At 40.8% G+C, this 26473-nt stretch overlaps 1 protein-coding gene across 1 annotated transcript in view; it reads right to left on the bottom strand.

Moving 5' to 3' along the window:
- The window catches only part of Abca13 (ATP binding cassette subfamily A member 13), a 408645-nt gene that overhangs the window by 95580 nt on the left and 286592 nt on the right, over positions 1 to 26473 (bottom strand). The window contains exons 50-56 of the mRNA XM_075943386.1: positions 24561 to 24615; positions 22788 to 22965; positions 20150 to 20265; positions 15844 to 16000; positions 11913 to 12166; positions 8176 to 8371; positions 4850 to 4959 (exon numbers count right to left, since the gene is read on the bottom strand). Of these exons, the coding sequence (XP_075799501.1) occupies positions 4850 to 4959; positions 8176 to 8371; positions 11913 to 12166; positions 15844 to 16000; positions 20150 to 20265; positions 22788 to 22965; positions 24561 to 24615 (1066 nt within the window). The remainder of the gene's footprint in view (positions 1 to 4849; positions 4960 to 8175; positions 8372 to 11912; positions 12167 to 15843; positions 16001 to 20149; positions 20266 to 22787; positions 22966 to 24560; positions 24616 to 26473) is intronic.

Here is a 26473-nt window from a genome sequence, read left to right as displayed (position 1 = left end):
AGAGAGAGACGATCTCAAATGTGAGATCGTTTATTCACTTGTGGAAATTAATAAATCAAACACCAAAACAGAAAAAAGATTGTTCCTCATAAAGTAATCACAGAAAGAAACAAAAAAATAATAATAAGCCCTACTGCAGTGAACATCTAGGTCCCTGTGTTTCAGCTGCACAGCAATCAGTGCCTGACTCCATGGGCAGGAAGGGGTACTCCAGCATTCTGGGTAGTTACAAATTCTATTGTGCTACTAATTACCTGCTTAATTCTTTGAATACCAATGTGCAATTAACATTACAAATAATCAAGGTTAAAAATATAATTAATGCAAGTGTGATTTAGTTATAATTAAACTAATTACACAGATATGTAGCATAATAAGAGACTTACAGACCATTATGTGAATGCAAATTTATTCTTCCTTTCAAGAGCAGTTATTTGAATTTCATTTTCCAATTATTTCACAAATGATGGAATGAAATAATAAAGAATGGAGTCAGTGTTCTAGGGATGAAAAAGTAAACCTTATGTTTTTTTTATTCCCTTTTAAATTCTGGCTCTTTTGTCCATATAGTCTTGTAAATAGGCAAATTAGAGAGAATAAATAATAAGATTCCACCACAAACAATAACAACAAAAAAATGCTTTACTTCTTAATTCTGTGGCCATAGGTAGGGAAATCAACACCCTAATCCTCAAGGGATTTTCAGTTTTATATAGGTAGGTCCCAATTTAGAATGATAAATGATATGTAAAACCAGCTTGGCATACATGAGTCTGAATAAATTTGACTTTCTGTTCTCAGATAGATTTTATTAGGAATGTTGTTTTCATGTATTGGATCTGACTAGCAAAGTATAAATGCATACTCTGTCCTTAGGAAAGTTAGATTCTATAAATCTATTAATTAAATTTCAAATGTTTTAAGTATCAACATATTTCTCAAGTAATAATATTAAATATATTGAAATACTGCCATCAAATAAAAATATAAAGGGTTTTCATTGAAGACTCTTTTGATGTGTAATATAACCATCAATCTGTAGAAGGGAAAAACACACTATTATTCAAAAACCTATGTGCAGTGTGAAGTCAATTAAAATTCTACTGGGGAATTACAGACACAAAGCTTTCTTCCTCTAATCTAAAACATGTGATAAGTGAATTATTTTCCATATTCATTGCATCATAATTTGTATAATAAATAATCACATTCATTTAAGTGCCGTGAGTCAGAAATGAAGAAAATTCTAGAGGCAGTGCTTAAGACCACTCATGTCTGCCCTCTACATTTGAATCCCATGAAAATAGCCACACATCTGGTCCCTACAAAGAAGAAAAGACCCAAAAGTCCTTTATGGCTGTGGTAGAAGGGGAGAACAAATTCAAATTGAGATCCCCTAGATTTTGGGTTAGGGCAAAGTATCACTCCTCATCAAAAGAAGCTGGAAATATCTCTTGGGATGGTTAGTAAGGTGTGCATTTTCCTCACTGGACTGGCAGAATCAGGACCAGCACCAAGTTCTACAAGGTTGTGGGTAGAAAAGTCTCTGTATGCCATATGATGAGGAGCCTGGCCGGCACTGAAGGCCGGCTTTGATGTTATACATACAGAGAGGGTTGAAGGTACAGAGACCATGCTAGACAGGAAGATGTTAAAGAAGACAGGAAAATGGGGATGAATAACCCACATAACTCAGTTCTAGGGTAAGCTAGAGAAATGACAGTTCATGAGAAAAATCAAATCAAAATGAAATGGTCACGCAGAGAAGAGAAAATACGCCCCCTGTCAAGGTCAAGTTGCTTGGATCAGTAAAGTAAAAGATATTGCAAGGACTCCATCAGGAAAATTTCAAGAACAAAAGAACCGGAGTTTCTAAACTGGCTTGAATGAATGTCACTATACACCATAGTCTAAGATGATGACGACAAAGTATTACAAAGAAATTATTTTGCCTCAAATTGTAATAAAAGTTGATACAACTATCATCAAAATGTTGAGTTTGTATTGAAATATGAAGCAAAGAAGTCCCTAAAATATTGAAAATAATTTGAAGAAGGATTAGGAAGGGTACTCTGGTAACAGTAGACAATCTGGTGGACAGTAGGGCAAAGCACACCAAACTAACAGAGGTGTGTATATCTGTCACTTTAGTGGAAAGCTCCTAAGAAAAGGTGGCTGAAGAAAAGGACATCTGGTTTACTATGTCTACCTTCATCAGCCACAGCTAGATAAAAAGAAAAGGAGGAAGGGAGGAAGGAAGGGAGGGAGGGAGGAAGGGAGTGAGGGAGAAAAGGAGAGAGGGAGGAAGGGAGGGAGGGAGCAAGGGAGCGAGGAAGAAAAGAAAGAAATGAAATACCCCATATCACCAGAGACTGGACACTGGGACTGTCATGGGCTGACTAACAAAGCCCAAGCCTGCAGCCCTTATCTTCCGCTAGACTTCGCAAGCCCACATATCTCTCAGTGCCAAATTTAGAGCATAGTCTACTATGATAGAGATTCCTCTGTTCTATCCTTTATAAATTTAACAATTAATTCATTATTTAACAAACTTAACAATTTTTGTTCAAAATGTCATTTCTTCAGATGTTGTATTTTTCTGAAGATCTTCCTGTCCATATAAAAGAACCAAACACAGCTGACAAAAAAAAATCAATGAAATGATTCTTAATTATATCTGCTATAGTCATAGATTGGTGCCTTGACTAGTCATCATCAGAGAAGCTTCCTCTGGGTGTAGAGACCCACATTCAGACATTATGCAGAAAGAGAGGCTGTATTAGAGGACTCCATCAGGTCATTCCTCTTGGAGCTCTGGGTACCTCACAGAAGAGGGGGAGAAAGACTATAGGAATCTGAGGGGATAGAAGACACCAGGAGAACACAGTTCACTGAATCAAGTAAGCAGGGCTCATACAGCCTCACAGACACTGAAGCAGAAAGCAACGGGCCTACAGGGTCTGCATCAGGTCCTCTGGGTATATGGTGTTTTTATGGAACTTTTGTGTGTTTTGTAGGAGCATGTATGTTTCTGACTCTTTGGCCTGATCAACTTGTCCAAACTAGATAGGAAGGTTTTGCCTTGCCTTATTGTATCTTGTTTTCTTATGTTTGGTAGTTGTCTTTTGGAGGCCAGTTTTTTTTATTTTTATTTTTTTGAAGGGAAATGGAAGGGGAGTAGATCTGGGGGAGAGAGGAGGTTGGAGGGGGAACTTGGAGAAGTTGAGAGAGTAGAAACTGTAGTTGGAATGTATTGTAGGAGAGAAGAATCTACTGTCAACTAAAACAAAAAATAAAAACTTCTATGATACTCTCTTACTGATCTGCCTGGTACTACTTTGGTTCCTAGACTCAGTCAAAGAGTCCACATAAAAACTAAGGGAGAAGGAAGAGGAAGAGCTACATTGAGATGTTCCTGGGAGCAATGCAGTTGAGGCCAAATACCCAGCACAAACAAGGACCCAGTGTGACAGGAGAGGGGATGCTGACTAGAGAACAAAGGAATTTTGTAGAGAAAAGATTTGGGGTAGTATTCAGATAGAAAATAAAGTATATTTCAGCTATACAAAAAGATTCCAATATAAATTAAATACATTAAAATGATGAATCTTTGGAAAAGACAGGTAACAGCTTTATGACCTCAGAAAGGGAAGAGCTACTTGTGAGTCCCTTAAGGTATGCTAGTTAATGGCCACCCCACACAGACTACTCTAAAGGCCAAGCCCAATCCCTTGAGATGCATGAGTTGCCAGCACAACTCCACCCAGACTACTCTAACAGCCTTAACAGCAGTTCCCAGTGCCTCAATATGCAGACTGCCAAGCTCTGCCCTACAGAAATAAACCCCAAAATCAGGCCACAAAATCCCACCAATCCCAGACCATCATAGAATCCCCACCCCCACCCCCCCAAAAAAAAACCAACATAAAGCCTGCCTCGTGCTCAGATTTTTTTGCTGCTTCTCTCTGAAGCAGAGGCAGTCACCCTCTTGTGTCTTTCTTAATAAATTCTGTGTGAGGTTTCTTACGCAGTGTGACTTTGTGGTATTCCTTGGTTCCCAACTGCCAGGATACCTTTTTCTTCAGAGCTGCAACACTTGCACTGGGGAATCCTTTCCCCTCAGAGTTACAACCCTTATACTACTCAAGGTTCAAAAAGCCACAAGTAAGACAAGGGAACAAAATTAAGTTCGCTATAACTGCTGAGACTATACACACACACACACACACACACACACGATTCATTACAGGAATATAATTAAGAATTTCTACTTCAATAAATAGCCAATAATAATAATAATAATACCATTTTTAAAAAACAAAAGGTATATCAGGCAAAAGTGTTAATGTACAAATAAAAATGAGATCTCATGCCAATCAACTTGTAGCATTAATTGGGCCAAAAATCTGTGGCTAGCTAGGGCATAGGCAGTAAGGGAGAACCTAGTTCTATTGTTCTGCTAAATGGACATGGTGCATCTTTCTACACTTACAGATTATAGCCGAAACCAGATGCATGTGAACACATAGATAATAGCCAAAACTATATGCAAACACACAAGAATGTCAGCATACTTCAATTAAAAATGGCAGGCATGATGCATATGTTGACAACAGATTTTAAGACTGAGAAAAATACCTTGTCTTCTTGGCTACAAGGGTTGAGCTCCGGTCCCTGATACTGACACTGGGAGATTTAGTCACCCCTTTGGGTAACTGGCAAACAGAAAATGAGACTGGAGGAAAATAGTGTTTCTAAGTTTATTTCCACAGACTTGAGGGGATACTGGGAGTTCCCTGGACTTGATATCATCATAAGTGGCAAGAAAATGATGAAATCTGAATCATACCCCTGAGGAGTTCTGACGACGGCATAGCCTAAACTTGGTGGAATTTCACCAGTCAGAATTTTGAATGTTGTGCTCTTCCCAGCGCCATTCACTCCGAGGAGCCCAAAGCACTAAGAAGAAAACATGAAGTTAGACACAAAGTATGGAGTGTAATCAATGTTATATTACAAACGGCCTTTGCTTTGACAGGAGACTGACGCTTCTGACGTGTGATGTTCTAACAGTGTGGAACACGCTACTGTAAAAAGGCACTTTATGCTTCAAATACTTCTGTGGCAGTTGTGCATGAAAACATCATCACTAATTTAAAGAAAGATAAATTTGGGTATATAAAACTTAAGAGAATGAGTAGTAAGTAACAATAATCCAAATTATGCAGAGATAATCATGGTAACATCTTTGGAAGTTCTGTCACTGCAGAAGTTGCTTTCCCTCTGGTTCCATTTTTGTATATTTTCTAAAGCTAGTCTATTTCCACTCTGAGTAACCTACACACACAAATATATATATATATATATATATATATATATATATATATATATATAGAGAGAGAGAGAGAGAGAGAGAGAGAGAGAGAGAGAGAGAGAGAGGGAGAGGGAGAGGGAGAGGGAGAGGGAGAGGGAGAGGGAGAGGGAGAGGGAGAGGGAGAGATGGAAATGGGTGGATAAATATGGAGATGGGTGGATAAAAAGTTAAATAAATGATAGAAAATTGATTACCAGATGGCAGATAGATGATAACTGATAGATAATAGATGACGATTATATAGAGAGACTGATTGAAGATGATGATGGATAGATAAATAGATGACAACTAGGTAGATAATAAATCTTGTTGGTAGCTAGATGCCTTTATTTTTCCAGCAAAGAGGCTGTAAATTCAATTTATAGTCAAAGGCTAAGAGAATCCTGGTAATAAATAAGGAAACAACCTCCAATTTCACACTTTGACAGTCAACCTGTTTCTTTCTTCAATCTTATCTTACACTCTATGTGAAAACGGCTTTCTAAACCCATTCTCTAGACTGGGTACCTGTTTTGTACTTCTGGTACGATGTGCCTGAGACTCCTCCTTGGAACGCCCATCTTCCCAAGCACATTTTCTCATGTCTGAGTGCTAATATCACACCATCTAGCTTCCTCCACATGCAGATCATGCGCAGTGATTGTTTCTGTGTTTTGCCTTCATGCGCACATATTACTTACTTTCAGTATGTGCCTCTGGACAATGTCAATAACTTTAATCACCATGTGCCTCAGTCATATTTCTTCCCCACCACTGGGTCTCCTCCCCATCCATCTCATGCCAGACCTGCCTTGCCAGGTCTATCAGGCCTACCACGCCTGAGACTTAAGATATCCTATCAGCCTGTCCAGACCACACCTCTGCTTTAGAGCCCGGGCTAACCATGCCATTGTGGTAACAGTCTTCCACACTCCTGCTGTACATCACTAAAGCCTACGACTCTGGCCATTTCTAACCCTGTCAAAACACAGGATAATATATTTGCTTATGGTGTTCTAGTTTCCAAACAGTTCGTTGATTCTTAGAGGGACAGGGACGCACATCTCAGTCATCTCTGCTTTCTTCACAGGTTCTTTTTTTTTTTTGGAAAAGAGATTTAATAATCAACAGGGAAACTGAGGCACAGACTGGGAAATTAGGAGTTGGGGAAGAGGTGAATGACAGAAGGGAAGGTGGGGCAAACTGTCCATCTAGGCAACCGAACTGTGCTGTGCATAAAAATCTTAGAAAGGATAGCACACTACAGTTTGGATCCTGAAAGTCTCTCAAGACTCATGGGCTACAGATGTGCCCTCCAGACTTGGAATTACACAGGAGCTGTGCCTAATTGCCATTTTTGATCAATGATATTAAGCTCTTGCGGGATATTGGAACTTGGTCCTTCCCTTCCTATCTTTTTAGCATCTGCTCATGAGGTGAGCAGCTTCTCTCAGGATGCTTTCCTATCTCCATGAGGTGGACATCACGGGCCTGAAGCAATGGAAACTGTTGCAACTGATCTGAACTGAGATATTTTTCCTCTTCTTCTTCAGTTGATTGTAACATTGACAACAAACATCCCAAAAGAAACTTCAAATTTGAAAAACATCATGCCTACTTCCAAGGCTTGCTTACTTGCTTCCTTCATTCTTTTCCATCCTTTCCTTCCTTCCTTCCTTCCTTCCTTCCTTCCTTCCTTCCTTCCTTCCTTCCTTCCTTTCTTCCTTCCCTTCTTTCTCTCTCTCTTTCTTCTCCTTGGCTTAAAACAGCCATGGATAGATAGTAAGAAAATTAATATTGATTTAAATTGATTTAACTTTAATTCAAAATTCAATAATGTTAGATCACAGAGCTGGCAAAATATCGGTAGAAACAATAGCTAGGAAACAATCCTTAACATTTTGTCCAGTTGTCATAGAAATCATGGTTCTAATCTAGGTCACTCCTAAATTGCTTTACCTGGGTCTCTGGGCTCCTGTGTACCCCAGAGTACTCATGTCTGGATTATTTGCTCAGCAGGAGAGCATGGCTAGCAATAAAAGAGCCATATAACCACTGGGTTTCTCCAAGCATGCAAGGTGCCTCTTTATTTCTAACAGTTAATTAAAGAGAATCATTTCCAGGATTGATTTCCCTTTATGGATTGAGTCCAAATAAGAGTCAGTTTATACAGCTTCTGCCAGTTCTGATTGAAGATTTCTCCATAGCTGCTGTGGTATGTGCAATCTTTAACCCTCTAGAATAGCACGCTTCTAGATCAGTGGTTCTCAACAAGTGGGTCTTGACCCCTTTGGAGTTGTATATCAAATATCCCGCATATCAGATATTTACATTACAATTCATAACAGTTATGAAGTATCAAAAAATTAATTTTATGGTTGATAACACCATAACACCACATCATGAGGAACTATATTAAAGGGTCGCAGAATTAGGAAGGTTGAGGACCAGTGTTCTAGATGGATTTAACTGGGCACTCAAGGAAAACTGCAGGTTAAATAAATGGAAGAAGTGGGTTCCTTCAACTGGATTTTTAAAAATATTTGTACTTAATAAAGTCATCCCAAAGTCAAATGATACTTAAAAACCCCAGATACACAAATTTAAAGGATCATAAAACAAAATAAAATTTGAATCAGTCAGCAAATTTCCATTACACTGAGATCCTGTCTCCAACTTTATCTCTGTGACGTGGTGGGAATCTCTGGAATGCAGAGGCTGCTTTTTGTTGTGATTTCAGATATTCTAAAACTACCCCAGACAGAACTACAGCCAGAGTTCACAGGTTCCCAAGAGAAATGGGTAAGCACTGCAGCTGATACCTCGCCTCGTGGTATGGCCAGACTAAGGTCATGCACAGCAGTGGTCTTCCGCCTGAAAACACTTCTGTAGCTCTTACTGAGGTTGCCCAACACAAGAATGTCTCCTCCGGTCTTTCCTTCAAGCACCCTCGTTTGCTCCCTTTCAACATCAATGTCCTTAGCAGACTTGACCATGTCCTGTGGGGCAGAGTGGACCCTAGGAAGATAAAGACAGAGTTAAGATAAGACAGACTGTTCCTCTTGGAATAGTCCTGAGATTGTCCCCAAGTGACCCCTGTGGAGACAGAAGACAAAGCCCTCAGAGCATCCACCGTCAGGGCATCTTAGCTCTATCATCCCGATTACCAGGGAAAGTCAACTCCTTTCCACAATGAAATGACATATTCTTGTTACCAGAAGAACCTGTGAGATGTCAACGCTAGGGGAAGTTTTTAATTTGGGGGATAATGAAGTCATGCCAGGCCTCATGATAAGTGCCAAAAATATTGATCACATTACTATAAAATACTAACTTATATAGGTATTTTGGCAGTAAACCATTTATTAAATATTTAACAAAATAGATTGTGTATTACCTTATATAGAAAAGTACTCAATAATTAAACTTAAAATATAAATTGGATTGCATAAAAGAGTTAAATAGAAAGCTTTTTGCACATCTTGCATATAGCATTCAACAGATATTTGATATTTGCCAGTTGAGTACAACTAATCATTGCATCTAACTGGTTCACTCTGAATCTGGGCTGGTAGGTCCTCATTAGGATTTCCATCTGGGTACTTTTACTTTCAAGTAAATTTTCATTTCTCTAGCAAACTATAACGTGTCTGCATTTTAATGATTAGGTACAAACAAGGCACACTGTTCATATTACACTCCCATCAATTTCCTTGTTTTCAGTGTGATATGTGGTTATATAGCATATAATCATCTATTCAAAGAAAGAGGGGCATTTTTAAAATATTTTTTACAACTCTCAAATTATTTCAAAACAATGAAATACTAGAGTTAATAGCACTAAAAGAGTACTATAATTATAGCTAAGAGAAACCATTCACTGTCAGTCCTGGGGAGTCACGCCAAAGACTTAATCAGTGTTAGTTTTCCACATCTAAAATTATCATTTTACAAAAATATGTATGGTCCATTGCACATATAATACAGATGAGAAAAGATGGTTAGATCCTCAGAAGGGTGTGATATCACTTACATAATATTTGAAGACACATAAAATTAATCAAAAGAGAAAAAACATGTGAGTGACAGCTATCCAGAGGGGGATTATTTAGGAGCAGAAAGTATGGTGGGCACAGAAAACATGGGAAGTATTCAACTTAGCAATCCAAAAGGGGATTCATGAGTTAATTCATTTTATGAAACTAGATCATCATACACTTTTCTGCTTGGCTAGAATTTCTCTTTATTAGATAAGGGCTACCATCAACATTAACCTTCCACTGATAACTCAATGGTCTGCATCAAAGATTCCTACCCTCTCCTCATGAGAACTACCTGGAAATTTTATGTATGTTTATTGATCATATCTCCCAAACTAAGCAACTCGGGGAGGGACCAGTTGGCACATTCTTTAACTCTTCTCACTCTGATGATGGAGGACAAACAAAAACTTGTTGGTTAACAGCCAAACAAACCAGCTTTTGAATTCTTCCACCTCCACTCAGCTGTCCTTCAATCACAGTGTGACAGAAGGACCCAGGTGGGCAGTAGACACAGCAGGCCTGTCCCAGGAATTCATCACAGCAGCTATCTGGACTATATGGCTGTTCTAACTCTGCCTGCTTAAGGATTAAGGAGGATTAAGGGAGCACAGCCAAGTTCCATACTATAACATAAAGAGGCAAGACCTCCCACAAACACACCTATGTGGGCAGTTATCAGGCCAGGACTGTGTGCAAATGGAGACCTGTCACCATGAGACAGCAGGAGGTGTGCAGGTGGAAAACAGTGCAGCTTAGAGTACAGCAGTAGAGTGGGTGCACACCTAGTGCCCAGGATGTGCTGGTAACACGCAGTGCAGGTGGAAAGAGTCAGCTCCATCTGGTTCCCGAGAGGGGACAGGCTTCTCCCACTCTCCTCCACTTTCAGATAAAACTGGTATAGTTCTCCCTAAGAAGGACTTGCTGAGAAACTTGGCTATTCATATTCAGCACTGATTAGTGACTGAGTTCTATCTGGATTAAAATAACAAATTGGAACTCACAATTGTTGTGACACTGAGTCATAAGGGAGCAGAAGGGTAGACAGTGCCTGTGATCCCTGCCCTTTGCATCAACATAACACAAATGAATTGCTGTGGATATCAAAAACCTTGTTCTAAAGTAGAGCCCAACTAATGTCCTCTATGATGTAAAAGTAACACAAAGTCTTTTCACTGAAGAAAACTCCTTTGATACTGTAGAAGGATTGAGAATCCTGGAAGCTGCCAGAGGGATTCTCCATTGTGGGTTTTAAACGGTCTGAAGTATTAAGGATTATCACAGGAGCTATTACATTTAACAGGTGTTCCAAATTCTACTCCAGAGTTAGTCAGCTATGGGAAATCAAAAAATTCCAGAATAATCACGTCCAAATTCAGAAGAGTTTGGGGATTTGTATTCAAAATGGTTCACTCCTTTAGCAGCCTCGGGTTATTATGTAAAGAAATACATCATGGAATGACTGAAAAGAAAGCAATACATACAAGGGGTTGCCCACCAATGTTAGCAATGGAGCTTTATACTCTGTAATAGACTCTTTAGTGCCAAGGTGGATAAAGAATCCCCCCATTGAGAGACTGTCTCAGAAAATCAAAGAGATAAAATTAGAGGAATGGGGTTGGGAAGAATCTCTGTCTGAAGTAGGAATCAGAGGGCCAAAACCAAAGAGAGGATCAGTGCATTAAGTAGTGGAGGGGGAGAAACAGGGAAACTGGACAAGAAAATACACTTCCTTGTCGATTTCAGATGTATTTTAGAAATATATATGTATTTATTGGATGTGCATGAGTGTTTTGTGTGCATGTATAATCTATGCATCAGGTTTGTGTCTGGTGCCCTTGGAAGCTAGAAGAGGGCATGAGATCCCCCAGACCTAGAGCTACAGATGATTGTGATCTGCCACATGGGTAGTGGGAATCGAACTAAACAGTGCTCTTAACCACTAAGCCTTATCTGACAGTTACGTTAAACCGTGTGTGTGTGTGTGTGTGTGTGTGTGTCTATGTCTGTGTGTGTCTCTGTGTGTCTGTCTGTCTGTGTCTCTGTGTTTGCAATCATCCTGGTGTATATGTATTATATACACACACCATTCTCTTCACTTAACAAAAACAAGAACAAAAGGAACTGCGTCTGGCAAAGTCATGTGGTTTCTGCACTGAAGACCTACACCTTCCTGACTCTAAAGTTAATCACATTAGTTATAAAAATGAATTATTTTATGGTATCAATCAAATTCACTTTTGGTGTTACAAAGTAGCCAAAATGTTGAGCAATTTCAAAGTGGAATATAAATTGAGACAACCAAATAATTGAAAGGAATATTTAAAGGTTGGCACCTTATCTTTAAAAATTCTTTCCATTTAGTTGGTGACTCATACTTACCCACTAAACAAAGAAACAGAAAACCTTTAACTTATTAGAATCACTCATAATAATGCCACTAAGGCACATTCCTCTACCTTTTCCTCACTCTTTATTCAAGAGTCAGAGGCATTAAGCATCAGCCCTTCAGGACATACCTTGGCCATCGTAGAAGGTCTCCATGTACCAGAATCCTCAAGAGGAGAAGAACTGTGCCCTGCAAGGTCAACTCCACGAAGATCCAGCCCAAGAAATTCATCTCAAAGGGGCTCACATAAGAATCAATGCCAAAGTTGTGAGTCAGATCGTACTTGATCTGATTATAACAGAGTTCTATGAGCCCTTGACCCAGGCAGAATTGAGGAAAAATAGTAAAAACCCACTTGAGCACATTGTAGATATTCTGCAAATTCTGCACAGTAAAAGGGAGAGAAAGATGAAATTAAAAGCTATTTCATTTTTATGACATATAGTAATAACTTCCTATTGTCATTGGTTGAGGCTGTTGGTCCAGTCTGCTCTATTCCCATTATGCAGAAACACTCTCAGACAATCATGGAGCCAGATAGGATTACTCCTGAGATCCTGTACTGTATGTCTCACTAGGTTTTGTTTGATAGGACCCATTATCCCTTTCTCCCTCTTCTCCCTTTTGGACTAGGGATTATGTCCTATAACTGCCCTATGTATTTGATTGTACTGCCTCACAGCTGGAGAGAAGTTGGGATGAAATATATTTTTGAGTCTCACCCATATTTGAACCTGGTGAAGTTTATAGAGTAGAGAGGAGGTTTTTATGCTTTAGAATTGGGGCCATAATAAACGAGCTATTTTGGAGCTACTATGACAGAATGAGTTTGTGATCCTGACCTGAGAAAACCACAAGTCTTGGGAACCCAAGGGCAAAATATTATGGGTGGAATAGCTCTACGCCTCACAAGATATGTGTGTTGAATTTTTATCCCCAGTATGGTAGCTTAGAAAGTCGGGCCTTTCAAAGGTAGTTCTGGGTAGATGAAGACAGCGAGAGGAAATCTATACAATGAAATTAGTGTCCTTGTGGGAAGAGAATGAGCCACTAGCCATCTCTCCCAATTTTCACTAGGTGAATACATTAAATGGCAACCACCTGCAAGTCCATAACAGGTCTCTCAGCAAAAGAGTACATTTAAAATCACATTGATCTATGCCTGAGTCAATTAGTGTACTGCCTGAAAGAATTTCTGTTATCAGTGATAGTCTGAGATAGGCAGCTTTGAACCGGGGAGCTGATAATTATTGAAAAGATATGATGACATCCATGCTTTTACAACTCATTTTAAGAACAGACAGTTATTTTTACACAAGTGTTAACAAAGACTATGCAATGTGTGAATGCTGAATTAATAAAAAAGCACAGAGATTCATGGATTGACAAATCAATTGATTTAGGAATAGAGGAATTGACACATATTAATATGTAAACAATAAAAACTATAGCCTTTAAGCTGTTAACATCTTCTTGGTTACAGAAAGACAAAAGACATGCCTGACCTTGCCTGAGAACCCAAGACACATCATTCTTTAGCAGCATTTTGGCAACAAGGGAAAACATTGCATTGGCACTGCAGTCGGCATATGCAGTGGTTGGTACTGGTTATTCTGGCTATGACCTGAGAGCACAGAGGCTGCTTTTGATATCTTTCACTACTTTTACAAGTTCATAATGCTTTTTAACATGAAACGAACATTTGATGTCAATTAGAATGAGTATTTTAATAATGTTAAATAGCTTCAGCAGACACTATTACATTAAGGAGCAAAAAAAGAGAGAAGGATCAAAGTAAATCCAGCCAAATCCCCTCCATTCCTAATTGCTGAGTGACTCAGACCATTTTTCTTTCCAGGAAACACCCATTGCCTGTTGATTCTTCCAGGTGAATTATAGATGGCTGAGCAGTGCCATCTATAATTGCAGATCACAATGCCTTTTCATCCGCCATGCTAATAGAGTCTCATGGATGAAAACACTCCTGGCTAGCTAACCTCCTCTTTAGTTTAGGTGAATCCTCGAAGTGATTGGCCTTCCTTTTCCTTTGAGAGGTGGCTTACCCCTCTTCTGCTCTCGAGTTCTCCTAGAGCTTCCCAGGCTTTGGGTTGCTCCCAGTTCGATCAGTATTGGATCTGGTTTCCTTCCCACCACAAGTTACAGCATCCTCATCAAACCGTGGCACATTAGAAATCGATGGGGTGGAGTAGGGCCTCGAAGCCTCCTCTGCTGACTTAAACATTCTGCTCAAGTTAAAGCCAATTAATTGTTCAGCGAGCTGTCTATTTAAAGGCTCAGAATATTAATACAGATTAGTGTCAAACTGAATCTGTAAAAAAATCACTGAGATAGATCATTGCCCTCATTGAATGCAAAATGGATATTTGCATACCCCGCTGCTTCTACACAAACATGAAGCACAATAATAAGAGATAACGATGGCCACTATTCGAGAGTCTATCAAGTCTGGAACCCAGTCACAAGGAGTGAACCTGCCCCGGTTAGGGCAAGCCTTAGCCCCTCTCTCCCTGAAAATGGGAATAGCAGCCTTTCCTTCCACTAGCAGCACTGCACCACTCCCAGATGAGTTTTACAAATTGTGGCTCAAACACCTGGGAACTACTGAGCCAGCAGAGAGTATGAGAGCAGCGTAGGGACTTAGGAGCATAATATGCTCAGAGGTGAGAATAAAAAGCAGAAAAAGAAAGGGCTGAAATATGAGAGCTAAGGAGAAGCCAGCATCTGCAGCCTGTTCCTGTAAGTCACACTGGGAATGACAGCTTAAAGCAGAAGCCAAGGGTAAGGGAAGACTGGTTAAGGAGCCAGGGTAGAGGGAAAATGGGAGGAATAAATGGGATGCATCCACAGAAGGGATTTCAGCCTGCCCCTAACGCCTAGTAGACATTTTCTTCACAGGGATTCTCAACCTGGAGAACAGCTCATGTTGAGGACAGTGTTTTTCTCTATACATGGTAAGACACTAATAAATCCCATGAATCTTTGATACCATTCTTCAGGCACTCTATCATGTGAGTGTGGACAGGGCTGTGTCCCATATTACTTAAGATTTCAAACCAGGACACAGTCACACTTTGACATACTTTATTGTATTTATTCCTCTGCCATCAATAAGTCAACATCTGAGAATCTCTGAGAATCCCAGAGCAATGAATACCTAAGTAGTCCTGCCATGGCTATAGAGTAGCTCCCACAACACTGCAGAAGTTTTTGCAATCAATTACTGCTGTGAGAGAATGCTCTTGTACACTGAAAGATTTGTCACTCATATTGATTTAATTAAATGCTAAATGGCCAGTAGCCAGGCAGGAAGTATAGGCGGGCAACCAGAATAAAAAAAGTTGGAGAAGAGGAAAGGCAGAGATGCCATCACCAGTCAGACACAGAAGAAGTAAGATAAAAGAATGCCTACTGAGAAAAGGCACCAAGCCACAATCTAAACAATTTTAAGAATTGTGGGTTACTTTAAGTTGTAAGAGCTAGTCAGTAATAAGCCTGGGCAATAGTCCAAACCGTTTATAACTGATTTAAGCCTCTATGTAAATACTTGGAGCTGAATGACTGTAGGATTGGGCAGGACATAAACCTCTGTCAACAAATTATTCCTTCTACACTTAAAAGACAAGGTCACTCATATAATCTCTTGAATTCCCCTAGAAAATGCAACTCAACTGGGCGGAAGCTCAACTGGGTTTTACTCAACAGGGTGACATGCTGAGCACTTGGCTCTCAGATGGAGGCACTATTTTTGAAAGATTTTGTAATCTTGAGCATGAAGTCACTAAAAGCAGAACTCTGAAGGGGGTACCTAGTCCCCAGGTTTGTCCTTGCACTCCAGGAGGTGAACAGCCTCCTCCTACACATGCTTTTGCCAGGCCCTAAATTAAAAGTGAAAGTCCTCTTAAACTGTGAGTCAAAACAAACCGTCCCTTCTTTAAGTAGTGTGAGTCAGTCATTTTGCCACCGTGGTAACAAAGTACATAGCAGACAGCCCCATTCTCCAAGCTGTGGCGCTTTGGAAATGGACTATGCCAGTGACTCACCTGGGCTTTGGAAATGATGGCCAAGAGCCGGGGCATGGCAGTCATCAGCATGGTGCACAACCCAAAAATGAAATTCAAGGAGATGTAGGAGATGAAGGCAACGTCGGAACTGGGAAAGATTCTGGATATCAGATACATCCACGGAATCATTGCGTATCTAAAAAGGAGAAGAGAAATCATGGTTATTTTCCTGAAATGTCTGCTTCTTATCATAATGGAAGTATACTATAGATGTGATGTTAGAATGGTTAAGTTTCCCTCACTTTGTGTAATATATGCAATCGTCTCCCATTAAAAAAAATAAAACCTTCTCTGGAGCCTCCAAAGACCCTGCAAGGATCAGGGAAAGTGTCTCCGGGGTCTGAGTTCCCACTGGATTTCACTACTATCACTTCTGTCAGTTGGAGCCTCTTTGCCTTCCAAGCCTACTGCAGTAATAATGTCCACCGGTTATAATGGAAATTAGAAGATTCCGAGAATATAACAATACTCAGAGCTCTCTGTCACCAAGAACAGTCTTTCTAGAGAACACCCCTGGGTCTAAAGGATAAATTCTTCTACTTGAGAAAATGTAAGGGATGTGATGTACAAAGCCATATAGCATCTCAGAAACCTCACTCAAAAAAAATCTGCCTCATAATTTGACCCTGAAGAACATTTTTGTGAAGCATAATTTGGAAACTAGTGCTTCAAAGCAATTTTCTAGAATATCTGTTCTATAAAATAATTAAGTAAAATCAAAATAACTGCCAAAGAGCTGAGCCATCACCGGCTAATGCTGTATATTATGACTATTCCTGTCTGAAGTAAAGCATGAACGGGAAGGCACAAATTCCACCTCCAAACCTATAGACACTTCCTACTACCCTTTCTAGGGAAAACTCCACTGCTAGCCTTTGTCACGTGATTGCTTTCAGTAACTGGGAACCAGACATGGTGACACACATCTGTAATTCCAGAGCTCAGGCTGCAAGACGGGAAGATAAGACAGTTCAAGGGCAGCTAGATCTATGCAGAGGACAAAACAGACACAAAGAGTGAGGAGGAGGAGGAGGAGGAGGAGGAGGAGGAGGAGGAGGAGGAGGAGGAGGAGGAGGAGGAGGAAATAAATTATCCCTACAACTGAAATGCATATAAACAATAGTAGACACTTATATGTCAATTTTAAGGTTGTTTTAGTATCTATCAAACTCTTAAAGTAAGCAAATGTGTGTGTACGTAATATATATCATATATATATATATATGATATATATATACTATTGATTGAAGCACAGCATTATGGAATAATATAAGACAAACTGTTTTCATTCTATACAGACAGATTATTAACGGGTGGGGATAACCATCCTGGTGTACCTTAAAAAGAACTACAAAAAAGTCAGCCTTTTTTTGTTCCTTGTACAATACAGCATCCAGCCAGCTCTCTCTGTTAAACTTGAAAATGTGGGAGATAGAGAAATGGGGGATGCAGCACCTCATGGCATATTAGATGTGGTCAGTTAGCACAGCACAGAGCACAGTGAGATGATCATCGGCTTTGATCAGCATCTCATGTTCACAGAGTGGCCTCACAATACCTCCCCTCTTACTGTCACTCCGGATACCCTGAGCTATCCTTGAGGAAGTAATTACCACCTCATCACTGTCCTCCACTCCCCTGGAGACTGCATAGAATCTGTACTTTGCCACACTTTACATAGGGTCTTCATACTGGGTTATGTCTTTCCAATGTTTGACAAGTGGATCAAAGCATTGTCTAAGAAAAAAAGACCCAGAGACAAAGACATAGTCTTAAACGATGCCCCTGGAGACTTCCTTCCCTGCATTACTGAGTCTTTGAGCTCATGTTCCACCAGTGATCATTCCATGATTTTTTTTAAACTACATTTTTATTACTTTCCTTTCAAACACTTGGTTAAAATTAACATATTGGCAGATTCATCTCTCCCACCCCATCTTTTCTAATTTTTAAGGGAAAATTTAAATTGACTTATAGAGCATAATTTATGTGAAACCCACTGTGGCCTTTTAAAGAGTACTCTCTACTCTTTTATTAAAAGATGTCATCATTTTAATGATTGTATAATCACTGGAGGTCGGTCTGCTGTTCACAGGTATTCTGGAATTTGTAAGAACAGATCGTGGCCTCCCCCTGACAAATAATCCCTTCCTCCTGCTGTGTGAATTCCCCTGGGGGACAAACAGGAATCTGTGCTCTCATTTCCACGATCCTTTAGCACGAAACATGCACCAGATATGTTCTTAGCTTTACATTTTTTACATAAGCTCTGTCTTTTACTTTGGGTATTTTAGTGTGACCTTTCTTGATTAGTTTTAATTTAGGGGGAATTTTTAGAGAAAGCTTTAATAGGTGGCCTCATCCTGGTTTTTCTGCCTGTGTTCTAAAGTTCTGAGTGTTGGTAATAGGGGTGTGTGTTGTTGTGACCAACAAAACTCATTCATGTTCTCTCTCTCGCTCTCGCTCTCGCTCTCGCTCTCGCTCTCGCTCTCTCTCTCCCTACACCTTGCTAGTCAGATGTGAGCTTTCAGCTACTTCTCCAGCACAATGCTGCCCTTCTGTTGCCACACGCCCTGCCCCTGATGATAATGGACTAACCTTCTAAAACTGTAAGAAGCCCTCAATTAATGCTTTATCTATTTATTTTATTTATTTAGTTGGGTTTTTTCTTGGTTCTTGTTTGTTGTTTATTTTTGTTGTGTTTTCTTTTGGGGGGGGTCTCTTTCTACATAGCCCTGGCTTTCCTGGAACTCCCTATGTAGAGAATGTTGGCCTCAGACTCACAGATATCTCCCTACCTCTGCCTCCCAAATTCTGGGATCAAAGGTATGTGACACCATACCTGACCTAGCTTTATTCATAAGTTGCCTTGGTCCTGGTATCTCCTCACAGCAATAGGACAGCAACTAAGATGAGGAAGACCATGAGAATGTATCCATAGAGCTATGCTTCTCTAAAAATCCCAAAAGGATGTTTAATTATGAACATCGAATTTTCTAGCTTGATGTAATCAAGTTGAACATTTTCTAAAAAACACATTTCATAAGATTAAGTTTCGAACCATGTAACTTCATATAAATTTTGTCATCATTTTTAAAGCCTGGTCCTCTAAGATTCAAACATAGTTTTATAGCAATGTCTATTTTACATATGCTGCAATGAAATGAAACAACACTTAGCCAATGTGATTAATAAACTTAAATAAAGTAACAGGAACAGGGTACACACACGCACTGCCCTTTCTATGTGAGGTCAGAACTTTCAAATTGGGTGTAACATCATGTTCTACAAGGATGTTTTTAGTGAGCACATGATTACTCTAAAGCAGAGGATAATTCGAGGAAGAACAGTAATGGCCAAAATCAATTTAATGACTCTGCCAACTGTCCCTGATGCTTACAGAGAACATCTCATTTGACTTTCAGCATCAGAATTGGCATTTTACAGGGAAGAACCTAAGGTTTAAAGGGGAATTAAGTTTAGCAAGGCCACAGGGTAAGTGACATGAATATTCCTGAAAGAACAGGCTTCATTGTTCCCACTACATATGCTCCCACTTCTCCGTCCATCCATGAAGTCAAATCCATCTACCCATTCATCTGATGATGTACACACACTTGTTTAGAGAAAACTCTGTCCCCTCATTAGATATTTGGAATCATTCTGGATCACAGGGCTAACAACAAAATATGCAAAATCCACTTTAGTTATAGTCTTTGGCATAAATCTGGGTGTGCTACTTTAAAAGAGATAGTATATTAATAAATGTTCTCTGCCAGATAGGTACCATTTGGGGAGCAGTTGCAGTGACTTTCTACTCTTACTATTTTTCCTCTGAGGAAAAAGTGATAGAAGTCACACAAAATACTTCCAAACTACTAATATTCTTGGAGAGGAAAAAAAAAATATGCCAGACAGCTTTACAGGAGAATCGCCACAAATGCAATTTCAGAGCTAACTGGATTATGTATTTGAGCCCACGATTAACGTCAAAGTGAGACTAACAGAGAATCCATTTCCCACGGCACCAGTTTGTCAAGCAGCTCGAGGGCCTTTCTGAGACAGGACCAGTGCCATCTTCATTACGAGCATGTCACCCTTCCCCTCCTTCCAGGGCATTCATCATCTTGTTCAAGCTTGTTTGCTCAGCACCCCTTGTAGAAGCAACGTAATTGCTTCAGCAGACAGAAAATCATGAAGCAGACAGCAGGTTCAAAGCCATCCTGAGGGGTTTCTTTCTCAGAAAACAAACCATAATTCGGCAGCCGTGTTTCTCATCACATACCCGAAAAGTGCCAGCAGGAGGGCTGTGGCCACCAAGTTCTCCTGGAAAGTGAAAGCTGTTAACTGGAAGGCGGCTATAATGGCGACACACAGGCAGACGGAAACCAAGTAAAAGAGCTGAAAAGACAAAGGGGGGCATGCTACATTAGATAGGGACTCTGCAGTTTCCAATCAAATTCTACGTAAACCTAGCTCCTGCTTTACATATTAGAATATTTTTCGGGTTCATCATGCTGAGTCATTGCTACAGGCTCAGTTGTGTTCCTCTAACATTGATGTGCTGGACACCCAGACTTCAGAATGTGACTGAATTTGAAGCCAAGGTCTATGGCACTTCAGGAGAAAACAGACTTAACAAGCTACCAGAGTCCCTATGCCTTTCTCCCTTGGGAAGGGTCGAAGAACTCAGATACTATCCTAGAAACAAGGCCACACATGGGGTCGGGGAAGAGGAAGAGGTGGATATTCCTGCTCTGCTTTCTCCATAGCCTTTCCGTCAAAGTTTCTACATGGGCAACAGGATTCCAGGGTTTCCTCGGACAAAAATGTAGCTATTTCTTCTCTGGTGTGACTGACTGCAAAATGCTTCCTCAGAACTACCCATGCAGCCGAGTCCTTTTTCTCTTCAGATCTTTGCTGAAAACTCATTTATTACTGTAACCTCCTGGATTAAAGTTACCTTTACCCCACTACCCTCTTTCATTCTTGCAAAAGATTTAGTCATGAATGAGTTACAACTGGTATATTGGCTGTCTTCTTCTTCTGATGAGACTGTGAATTCCGTTGGGGAGAGATATAACTTACTCATAAATTGACATATCTTACTAATAGATTTAGTTCAAACATTCAGTCCACTAAGTGAGTGAAACCAAAACAGGCTGGTTAGAATACAGACAATAGTGACCTGTTGTACACAGCTCTGGAGGCTAAGGAAGCAAGGATCAATGCAGTAGCAGATTTAGCCTAGGGAGAGGAATTTAGAAGTGGTGTGAGATTTAGCAAAGAGATAAGATCTTGAAGTGGTGTGGGTTTTGTTTTTGTTTTTTGTTTTCTTTTTTTTTTTTTTTTTGTCTTGCCATGTGGTAGAAAGGGTGAGAAAGCTCTCTGGAGTCACTTTTATAAAGGTCCTGATGCCTTCATGAAGGCTACATCTTCTTGATCTAATAATTTCCCGAAGATTTCACTTCCTAATACAATCACACTGAGGTTTGATCAGTTTGAACTAAGTTTGCTGAGGGAACTAAAGTTAGGTCTTCAGCGATCTTGCACACACACTAACCCGTAACAGATCTTCAACAATCAATGCCTTAATTGAGGCATTGCAAAGAATAAATATAAAATCATTGAGTAAAAGTAAAAGAAGTGCCAGCCAATAATCAAATATTCTTCCTGCCTTTAAACCCGGGTCCATACATCACAAAGTGAAGAACTCATTGAAACTCAGAGAAATAAAGGAAGCAAAGAGAAGAGGGAAAATCCCAGGGTCTTCAAGGTTTGGTTTCTCTGTGGTGTCATGGGTGTGTGACTCTTTGGGATCCTACTCATTGTTGGCACATCCTTCACTTTCTCTGGGTCACGAGCTGGCAAATGTTGGGGAGCAGAGAATCTTGAGACTGTGGTACTAGAGACAGAATTTGAGTAGGAGGCGCTGAAGCACGGGTCTGTGCAAATAGAAGCATCATGCTGGAGGAGCCACTGCATTCCTACGAAGAGGCATGGCTTAATAAAGAGAAAGCCTTTGGGGACCAGCCCTTCTCAGACTTGAAATTTATGAATCCTCTTTAGTGCCAGTTGAAGGCAAACTTGCAAGAGATCCTGAGGTGTCTCAGGTATGACTCAGAGATAAACTGTGTTTTCAAACATCTAGATTACAGGATCAAAGGCAAATAAAACAGATGAGCTCGAAGCCCACTCGAAGTGGTAAACATTGCTTAAGAGCAACTTGCTAACACATCAGCTCTGTGTAAACCATAACACAGATGGTCAGAAGCTGATGAGTGGGAGGCTCTCAGTGCGTTTCAGGCCTGCCCTGCCTTCTGCTTGTGTAGGATTGGCTGCATCCCAGAATGAATCATATCTATGAGGGCATGCAGGCACATTTATTAAACTCAATTCCATAGCGATGGCATGAGCGGTGGCTGTACAAGATCACTAAATCAGAGTGCATGCATTGAAAATACCTGGCCTAAACGCTAGACAGCAACCCAGCAAGGACTTGCTGTTGCCACTCCAAGAAGAGGAGACAGAGTCTAGGGATTTGCACTCTGCTCGAAACTCTGATACCTGCTAGCAAACCGAGGGCAAAGATTACGGATACAGATGAAAGATTGTTTCTAATATTTATTTCGTCTCACCTTTTAACCCTTTGAAAGAGAATAGGGAAGGCTGATGCTGCCTCATTTCCTCCCTAAAAGAGAAAGTGTATTTCTCGGAGGGCCCTTTATTTCAGAGATCTCCAGCCCCTGATTCCTGAGTCTTCCCTTTATGAAGCAATCCTGAATACCTGACGATGTCCCATAATGGCAACCTGATAGAATGCTCTCAGTCAACAGAATGAGAGCTTCAGCTGTGGCCCGCCCCATGTGACTTGGGCCCCTCCACCTCCATCTTCATATAAGGACCATATCCCCAAATCCTACCATGTCATACAGGAAGTTAACTAGCCAATATGTTCTGTAGCCAAGGCCACTTATATGTTGCAATCTTTTAGCTCCGGTCACCCTGTCCCTCACGACAGAGCTTCCAATGGATGCAGACAGGATGGAGAATCCCAGGACAATGCAGAGGGCGACACCACACTGGCGGATGCTCTCCAGGCTGTGAAGAAAGGATAATATAACAACTCATCAGATTGTCACAGAAGTCAGACCTTCCTTCTATGATTAACACCTAAGAAGGAGAAGAGCCAGGCACACTGCCAAAAGTTTATGGTTCTCTCCCTCATTTGGTCCCCTCAAGTGCTTTTGAAGATGTGGGTTATTGTTCAGAGCTAACAGAACGCAGAACAGAGATCAGAGTAGAGAAACATGAAGCTGGAGAGCATCTCAGCATCTTCCGATCTCAGTCTCCTCTCCATCATGGAATCTAAGTCTCAGCTAAAGGGTCAATATCGCCAGAGTGGCAGCCAGCTGTGGTAGCCCTCCCTACATTGTAGCTCACTTGCTTTGCAGCAGAACCCAAAGGAAGGGACAATTGTATGGCTACTCTCTTCTCGGTGCATGTCAGAACTTGGGTGTTGAGAATACCAAATGCTTTCTGCATGACCATAACCAGGGTGGCACCATGCACTCTCTCAAACAGGTGGGTAGCTGGTGCTCTGAGATAACCTTTTGCCACGTCAAGCCCTGCCACTGCTCATTCTGTCCATCTGGGAACAGGTGGGCACCAGCTGTCCTTGGGGTGTCTGGCACAGTGGAAAGTCTGACCACATATCCCCCACTAGACTATGCCTTCCTTCTATAATACATTGATTTATAATAGTCATAAGCTACCCTGTCCAGCACTGAGGCCAGGTGGCAAGAGACTGCTGGAGGCAGGACTCTGAAAATAGTATAGGGAAGAGGGCAAACTGCAACCCACCTTTACTGTTTCCTTGCTTATGTAAGGACAGAGTCCCCCATCAAGATATATGTTTTCCACTTGACAGGCCAGAAGTATAAATGATACTTTTTTTTTTGGTTGTTTTTTTTTTTGTTGTTGTTTTCTGTTTTGGGGTTGTTTTTGTTTTTTTTGTTTTTTTTTTTTTGGGGTTTTCTTTTCGAGACAGGGTTTCTTTGTAGCTTTGGTGCCTGTCCCGGAACTAGCTCTTGTAGACCAGGCTGGCCTTGAACTCCCAGAGATCCGCCTGCCTCTGCCTCCTGAGTGCTGGGATTAAAGGCGTGTGTCACCACCGCCGGCAAAAATGATACTTTTATCATCAATTTTTAACTAAATGATTAGCTATATGAAAAAGAAGGGAGACGGAGAGAGAATGAGGACAGAAATAGTGTCCTTAGTGGCAAGGTGTTGACACCAGACACTTAATTCTGTGCCCAACCACACCTGCAACACCACCTGCAACACCACCGACCTCCACCTGCACTTCTTGTAGACTGTGAACTTTTTAAAATCACGCATGAGAAATATTCAGGAAGGTTTTACGTGATTGCCAATGTTTAGGTTGTTAATCTGAATCGTCTTCCTGGAATGTGTGCTGCCCACCGGCTTCAGGATCTATTCATTAGGCATTCTTTTTATGAGAAAAAATGCAGCTGAATAATATTCTCACCCATTTTCTGCCAAGCCATTGCACCTCCCCCTTTAAAGCTATCTGGGCCAGTATCTCTCCTGAAAACATGTTGAAGAGGGATCGAAACCACTCCTCGGAAACGCAAAGGTTTTTCCTATGCCCCTCCAGCACCCGGTCGACTCACATTTTGTCCTCATTCAGCAGGGCTCCTCCATACGGGTGGCTGTACAGTGTTATTCCTGTGAACAACAAATTGAGATGTGAGCCTCATGCGCTGCCCTCTGGGGCGTCATCTCTCAGCCATCTTGAGATGTCTCCTGCTTGCTCTGCCCACACCCAATTCATTATTAGTAACCAGGGGCAGATGTATTCTTGACATTAAACTGCTGTGTGCTGGGCTCTGTGTTCTGATTGCTTTTGTCAAACGTAACCATCATGTATTTCATGTGTGTCACATGGCAGACACCCTGCTCCTTTGTCCAGTGTTCTAAGCATCCTAGTGCCCTGAGGGATGGGGATCAGGCTAGACAACTATGTGCAGAGAGAACACTTGATAGAAAACAGGCCAAGTCCAGACAGACGGAAAACTAGACCATTTTCGCAAGTTAATTTTGTTCTGGGGTTTGGTGAGTAGACTTTGTTTGGCTTACTTTGTTGGGTTCATTTAAGAGTGTGATGCCAGGGAGTCAACGTGAAGAAATCACCACCATGTTATCAAACAATCAGATCTTATTATAAAGCTCTTTAGACTGTCATACAGCAGGACCCTTTCCTTAACAAATGCCAATTGATGCTACATCAAAGAACCCAGTACTTTAGCCACCAATTTGTGCTTCATCCTAAAGGAACTGTGAACTGTGAGTCATTAGGTTGTCTTCTTCACACTGGTCACTTTAATATTCAGAACCGAATCTGGGGCTTACGTGTGGATTCCTTGAAGGTCTGGTGGGATTTTAGAGCAGTCTCAAAATAAATACAGAAACAGGTGACAAGATAAATGTAAAATGCTTTTTATGTTGTGACTGTATTTTTCTTTTCCTTTTGATTCATTCATTTTACATGTACCTTGACGGCTCTCTGCTGCCTGCACCACGCCCATTCGCTCCAGTCTTTGATTTCATTCCACAGTGGGATCAGCCATACAACACGGCAAGCTCCAGCCCACAACCGAAAGAGCAACAGGAGTTATTTGCTCAGAAACGCCCCTGCACGATGTCACGGAGCAATTTCTGTGATTCTGAATTAATGTCCAGACACACTTCTCCTGGCATCCACTGTGTGGGTCTGATGCCTGCTGTGTGCTTTTCTCAATCCTGGACTTACACAGCCTTCCCCAACTGAATTGCTAGAGTTAGTTAATTGACTGTCAGGATTGGTAACACCCACATCTCGCTCTCCTGTTTGTCTTTCATAGTGTGATGCCCTACCTCCCTTTGCTAGGCTGCCTGCTTGAAGTGCCGACTCACTGGCAGGCAGAATTTCTTTTTTTAAATATATATATGCATATATATATTATTACGTATACAATATTCTGTCCTTGTCTATGCCTGCAGGCGAGAAGAAGGCACCAGACCCCATTACAGATGGTTGTGAGCCACCATGTGGTTGCTGGGAATTGAACTCAGGACCTTTGGTAGAGCAGGCAATGCTCTTAACCTCTGAGCCATCTCTCCAGCCCCCCAGAATTTCACTTAGTGGCTAGTCTCATACTGGCCAGCCTCATACTGATTAGCTCTACCAGGTAGCCACACAAAAGTTAAGTGACCTCAGACCTTGTTTATGAAGAATAAGATCCTGTCAAGCATAGTAAGTATTCCCAGGGTGCTGTACTTGGGGACAATATATTTCACTGTTAAATGCAATTCTACTTTCTGCCTGGTGATGAGAATATTATAAATTAAAGAAAACCCAGAAAATGTGGTAACCTGAGTTATTTTGATTATAAAATTGAAGCAACATAGAAGAATACTGTAATTTCTAATCCTAAATGTCCCCCCTCCCCCCCACACACACCTTTAGGGCAAGAGGACAGATGTAAACATCTTCTTCAGGTGGCTAAAATAGCATCACATATCAGGGGAAACAGACTTAGTCTAC

This window comes from Microtus pennsylvanicus, chromosome 12 (genome assembly GCF_037038515.1).
Source record: "Microtus pennsylvanicus isolate mMicPen1 chromosome 12, mMicPen1.hap1, whole genome shotgun sequence".
Lineage (NCBI taxonomy): Eukaryota > Metazoa > Chordata > Mammalia > Rodentia > Cricetidae > Microtus > Microtus pennsylvanicus.
The sequence above is the reverse complement of the archived record's forward strand: the minus strand, read 5'-3'. Positions and strand labels throughout refer to the sequence as shown.